Source organism: Hippoglossus hippoglossus, chromosome 9, assembly GCF_009819705.1.
Source record: "Hippoglossus hippoglossus isolate fHipHip1 chromosome 9, fHipHip1.pri, whole genome shotgun sequence".
In the NCBI taxonomy this organism is placed as follows: Eukaryota; Metazoa; Chordata; class Actinopteri; order Pleuronectiformes; family Pleuronectidae; genus Hippoglossus; species Hippoglossus hippoglossus.
This window is the reverse complement of record NC_047159.1, coordinates 524022-530706: the sequence shown is the minus strand read 5'-3', so window position 1 is coordinate 530706 and position 6685 is coordinate 524022. Positions and strand designations below refer to the sequence as shown.

The 6685-nt window shown below is 45.2% G+C and overlaps 1 protein-coding gene across 1 annotated transcript in view; it reads right to left on the bottom strand.

Moving 5' to 3' along the window:
- c5 (complement component 5) overlaps positions 1 to 445 on the bottom strand; it is a 19428-nt gene extending 18983 nt beyond the window's left edge. The window contains exon 1 of the mRNA XM_034595401.1: positions 356 to 445. Within this exon, the coding sequence (XP_034451292.1) occupies positions 356 to 445 (90 nt within the window). The remainder of the gene's footprint in view (positions 1 to 355) is intronic.
- Positions 446 to 6685: the final 6240 nt, after the last annotated feature.

Here is a 6685-nt window from a genome sequence, read left to right as displayed (position 1 = left end):
AAACTTCTGTCCTGCTCCTACCCCCCCACACACACCACCTCCACTACCGACCACTGCCACCCCCCCCACCCCGGTCCCAGTGCGCTCCCCTCGGGATGACAGCTCCACAAAGTCCCCTAAAGTCCCCCCGGGCCCGTGTCAGGCCGGACAAAGTGCGCTGAACCCGGCCGCGAGTCCAACTTGTGGCCGCTTCCCGAGCTAGTTAGCATGCTAGTGTGTGTGAGTGTTGACGGAGCATAAGTTCGAGCAGCAGCAGCTCAACACGGGAGAATTCGAATAAAAGTGCTTTGGCTCGATCCAAACGACCCGGTTCGGCCCGGAATGTGTGTGTGCCGAGCCCCGCTGGAGTTGTTACCTGCCGGGCCCTCTGTAAAACATCGGCCAGGCCGTCTGCCTTCAGCCCCGGCTGGTTCATCGAGGCCTGTCCCTGCACCAGCTCCGCCATCATAGCGCCACAAGCTAGCCGTTAGCTGTTAGCAGGATTAGCTCGAGCTGCTAGCTGAGCTGAAGCTGCCGTCAGAGAGCGCGTCGAGGAGAGAGGTCTCACTCCGACGGCTTTTTCAGCAACCGCAAAGAAGCAAATAACCCATAATCCTCAGCGGTCATTTTAAAACAGATTGGATGTTCACTGGTTTTTAACCATTAAGCTTCATCAGTTATATTCATGTTCACATCTGGAGAACATCTGTTTATGTCCCTGACAAATGCAAATAACCTACGAATCACAGTTTGTCATCTGCCAGGTTCAGAAGTATGAACTAATTAATTTAACACACGAATGAACTCAGATAAAAGTACAGGAGATTTATCAGTTAAATATACACACAATACCTGAAGTCTTTATCAATGAAGTTTCAATTAATCAATTACTTCATGAACTGAAAATTTATTTGGAACTAGTTTGATGATTCGTGGATTTTCAGTTTTTTTATAGGTTGATGTTTTTCACTATTTCGTGATGTTTTCCTGTGATCGTAAGATTTATTGATAATCAAGAATGAAATCATCTCTAAATCACATTAAAGATTGATTAGGGTGATTTTATTTCTGTTTATATTTGATTTCTTGACTCAACAATGGTTTTGTTCAGTGTTTGTGAAATGTGAACACAAACATCTAACACCATTGATTTCTATTGTAAAGATGTTTAAATTCGAATCATGTGGATTCATTATTTACACTATTATTGTTTCTTTAATTTCTGTCTTCAGGTTGTTGGTTTTAATGTTTTACAGTGTTTCCTTTTCTAACGACAGAGTGAGTCATTGCTTTCGTAGAGGATCTCTGCCGCTGCTCAGCTGTTGGCGATGCTCTGTTTCCGCTTCCGCGTCCAGTCACGTGTTCCAGCCAGCTCCACAGGTGGACGGTTGAGTTTGAGGAGCAGAAGAAGAGTGAGCGGTCTGCGTGACGTCACTGTGACCTTTGACCTCTGTGACCTCGGCATTGATTCTCTTTGTTTAAAAAGTTACAGAAAAATGAATAAAGTTTGGTCAAATCTCACATTATTTATTATTGATTCTCATTCAGTATATATATATATATATATATATATATATATATATATATATATATATATATATATATATAGTGAATATGTGTGTGTGAGAGAGAGAGACAAAAATCCCATATGGTCCAACAAACGGAATCCCCCCATCATTAACAACACAGACACACACAGACACACGCACACACACACACACACACACGCACACGCACACACACACACACACGCACACACACACACAGACACACACACACACACACACACACACACACACACACACACACACACACAGACACACACACACACACACACACACACACACACACACAGACACACACACACACACACACACACACACAGACACACACACACACACACACACACACACAGACACACACACACACACACGCACACACACACACACAGACACACACACACACACACACACACACACACACACACACACAGACACACACACACCACAGTGGGTCTTTAATGCCACTTAAGGCTGTTAGTGTTTCCTGTTGATGTCCAACAACAGGCTTTTCACAAGCCATCATTTTCCACTCTGCAGACCTCTTTACACACACACACACACACACACACACACACACACACACACACACACGTTTGTATTTGATAGACAAGCGCACACAGTAATGTGTTCATTAAAATTGTCTGAAGATGGCAACATAATGAAAAAGGAACTGAAGAGAATCTGATGTTGTGACTTTCACAGAAGTCTCGTGTCAAACCTGAAGACCAGTGACTGACGACCTGTTTTCATGTTTCCTGTGGTTTGTCTTTCACCTGTGAAGAACACAACACTATGTGTGTTAGAAACCTCATCAACACGGCCACTCGCTCACTGGGAAGTTTAGCCCCTGTAGGGAAATGACTGCACTTCAGTGTGAAAGCAGCTTTAGAGGTGGAGACGTGGTGGTGGTGTGTTCAGGTGTGCAGGTGTTCTTCAGGAGGATCTGGACATCATGTAGAAGGTTGTACATTGACCCTGTCACACCTGGTTTACCTGATCACCACTTCACCTTACACTTGTTAGTGTCCACTGTCATCACACCTGACTTCACTCGCTCTACATGCAAATAAACACCAACATCATTACCGCTGTGGTAAATGTGGATTACAAAATTCTCACAGATTTAACTTTTCTATCGCAACATAATTCAGAATATCATCCACCTCACACACCTGTCTGTCTGTCTGATCACAGCTGTCTGTCTGTCTGTCTGTCTGTCTGATCACAGCTGTCTGTCTGTCTGTCTGTCTGTCTGTCTGTCTGATCACAGCTGTCTGTCTGTCTGTCTGTCTGTCTGATCACAGCTGTCTGTCTGTCTGTCTGTCTGTCTGTCTGTCTGTCTGTCTGATCACAGCTGTCTGTCTGTCTGTCTGTCTGTCTGTCTGTCTGTCTGATCACAGCTGTCTGTCTGTCTGTCTGTCTGTCTGTCTGTCTGATCACAGCTGTCTGTCTGTCTGATCACAGCTGTCTGTCTGTCTGATCACAGCTGTCTGTCTGTCTGTCTGTCTGTCTGATCACAGCTGTCTGTCTGTCTGTCTGTCTGTCTGTCTGTCTGATCACAGCTGTCTGTCTGTCTGTCTGTCTGTCTGTCTGTCTGATCACAGCTGTCTGTCTGTCTGTCTGTCTGTCTGTCTGTCTGATCACAGCTGTCTGTCTGTCTGTCTGTCTGTCTGTCTGTCTGATCACAGCTGTCTGTCTGTCTGTCTGTCTGTCTGATCACACCTGTCTGTCTGTCTGTCTGTCTGATCACACATATATATATATATATTACATATACACAGACATTTATACAAATATTAAATATACACAGTGAGTATACAGATGAGAACAGCAACATGTTCAGGGTTGAATGAAACAGAATATATATAATACTTTAAATCATTTCACTTCACTACATTGAGTCAATACTGTTTAAAAAAACACAGAAATTATCCACATGATTACACAACACAGACACACACAGACACATATACACACACATACCCACATACACACACACCTTTTAGTTCATGGACCATTTGACTCTAATAGCCCTGCGACCCCCCACTGGGTTCTGCAATGAGATGCATCGACACACACTCACACACACACACTCACATACACAGACACACCCACACACACACACACACACACACACACCCACACACACACACACACACACACACACACACACACAGACTGAGCTGCTGCAGCCATTCAACAATAGAACAGAAATGTGGCCAGAAGTATGTGGACATGTGAACATATGTGAGAGCCCACTGATGTCTCCTGGTGTCAGTGTCATGGTTTAAGTGATCAGACAGACAGGTGGGATCAGACAGACAGGTGTGATCAGACAGACAGACAGGTGTGATCAGACAGACAGACAGACAGGTGTGATCAGACAGACAGGTGTGATCAGACAGACAGGTGTGATCAGACAGACAGGTGTGATCAGAGGGTAGTGTGAGTATTACTGCAGGCTGCTGCTTTTAGACGACTCATTACTGTGACCTCCTGTCGACTGAATCCATTACACATTACAGACACGCTGGAGACACGCTGGAGACACGCTGGAGACACGGCGGAGACACGCTGGAGACACGCTGGAGACACGCTGGAGACACGGCGGAGACACGCTGGAGACACGCTGGAGACACGGCGGAGACACGCTGGAGACACGCTGGAGACACGCCCACTCTCATCACAGCACATGTAAATGTATAGAGACACAAAGTTTCCCCCTGAAGTTGCTGTCGCTTTGTCCACTGAACGGAGGAAACACAGAGGGATGATTAAAGGTTAGAGATCAAAGGACACAGTGACTATATGAAACACATTTTTGGCCACGAGTCACATTTCTGAAAGCGGGAAGAAGAAGAAGAAGAAGAAGAAGAAGAAGAAGAAGAAGAAGAAGAAGAAGAAGAGTCACATTAATGACAGTTTAAATGTTGAACAGGATCAAACAATGACTCAGATCTAAATCTGTACGAAGGGGAAGTGGAGATCAGTGAAGCTCACTTGGAGCAGAAGGTCTGGAGGAGAACACACAGTAGATGACATTGGTTAGCACCTGCCAATAAACCGCACAAAGAAGAAGAAGAATGAAACTAGATCATATTCCAAAGGTCAACTTCACTTTGACATCATAACTTGGGACCAAGAGGAGAGACAGGGCCCAATCCCATTTCCCCCCTTGGCCCTACTCCTCACGTGTAGGGGTGGGCCGTCCCAATACCTGATGGGACGGAGGGGTGGGGCCGAGGGGTGTGGCTTCATACCCCTCCAAACAGAGATTCTTCCGACCCTCCAACGGAGGGGTACCCAGAATGCCTTGCAAATCACCTGCACACTGGGAGAGAGACCCACAAATGTAGTATTTTCTCTAATAATACGGATTTAAAAATGACGATGATGATTGTAATATCTTAGTTTAATATCATTTCAATGTATTATGGTCACTTGTTTCACAACAACCTTTTTGCGAGCCTGCTAGCATTAGCATGCTAGCGATCTCTTTTTCACTTGATTGAGCCGTCGTATAGCAGCGATGTGAAGTAACACGAAGCCTCCGGGCAGGCTGCCCACACACCGCTGCTCGCAGCCTGAAGCCGTTGATTCATACGTGAACTCATGAGCTTCAAGCTTTTCAGTTTCAACTGTCATCGATTCACCTGCATTAGCACGGATGTTATTTGGATATTATAGGTTTGTCACTTTAGTAACTGCAAACAACAGCGTTGGTTTATTTAAGATCTCAACAATGTTATTACACTGACATCCTCGACGACTACTGATGATGTAACGACTTCTTGAAGGGCTGTGCCAACTCGTAGGGGAACATTTCAACCACTACCCGGTGTGACTCGGTTTCAAGGGACAGGAAGACCCTCGAGAACAAGGGGCCCTGGGGCAGGGGGGGGGGGGGGTGGGATTGAGCCTAAGTTTCCTGTTTGGTTGGACTCAGATGAGACACCGTTGTTCACATCAAACCGTCAGAGGAAACAGAAATGACTTTATGACTTTTATAAATATAAAAAACAGAACCAAACTCAACCGTTCATACAAACACCTCTCGTCTGTGGTCCAGGTTCAGAGAAGAAGAATGTTGACGTGAACTCTTTCATACCCATGGAGCTCAGATTGTTCAGATCAAGATAGTGAGGTGTGTGTGTGTGTGTGTGTGTGTGTGTGTGTGTGTGTGTGTGTGTGTGTGTGTGTGTGTGTGTGTGTGTGTGTGGTGATGAAGAGGAGTCATGTTTATCTGACGGACTGAATACAAACAGCCTGATCTCTGCTGATATCAGGGAAGTCTTTACCTCCTGCTGAGAAAACTCACATCAGCTCCGTCTGCCGTCGCTTTTTCAATCTGCTCCACTGCAGCTCATCATCTGTGTGTGTCTAAGACCACAGAGATTTCACACACTAACACAACTGCAACACAACACTGTTTTATTTGTATTAATCCTGCAGCATACAGATTCTTCCGTTAGATTCAGTCATTTATTTCACCTTCATCTGAGCTTCATGTGTTTGTTGTTTCCTTTGATCTGTTACTTTTGGTTTCACATTGTAATTCAGGGACTAAAGAGTTTGATCTGACATGCGTTCATCCTCTCGTCATCACCTACGTGGGCGGGGTCTACCTATACTTGACTATGATTGGTTCAAACGCACCAAATGAACGTCCACGTGGTTCAAACATTATATCATCGGAGGTGAAGACTGCAGCTGCTTCCTCTTCCTCTTCTTCTTCTACTGTTTAATTCTGTCTCTACTTCCTGTGATTGGTCCAAAAGTCCAAACTCTCCATCAAAGTGTTTTCACTGCAAACCAACAGAACCAGGTTCAGTTTGATCCAGACCCAGAACTCCTCTTCTGCTCTGACTAAATGTTGGTGCGTTGGTCAGATCCACAGCGACGTCGGCCCTTATCACCAAAAGCTCTGGAATCTCCTCGTCTTTCCAAGATGACGTCAGGAACATGTCAGGAACATGTGAGGAACATGTCAGGAACATGTCAGGAACATGTGAGGAACATGTTAGGAACATGTGAGGAACATGTCAGGAACATGTCAGGAACATGTGAGGAACATGTTAGGAACATGTGAGGAACATGTCAGGAACATGCCAGGAACATGTCAGGAACATGTGAGGAACATGTCA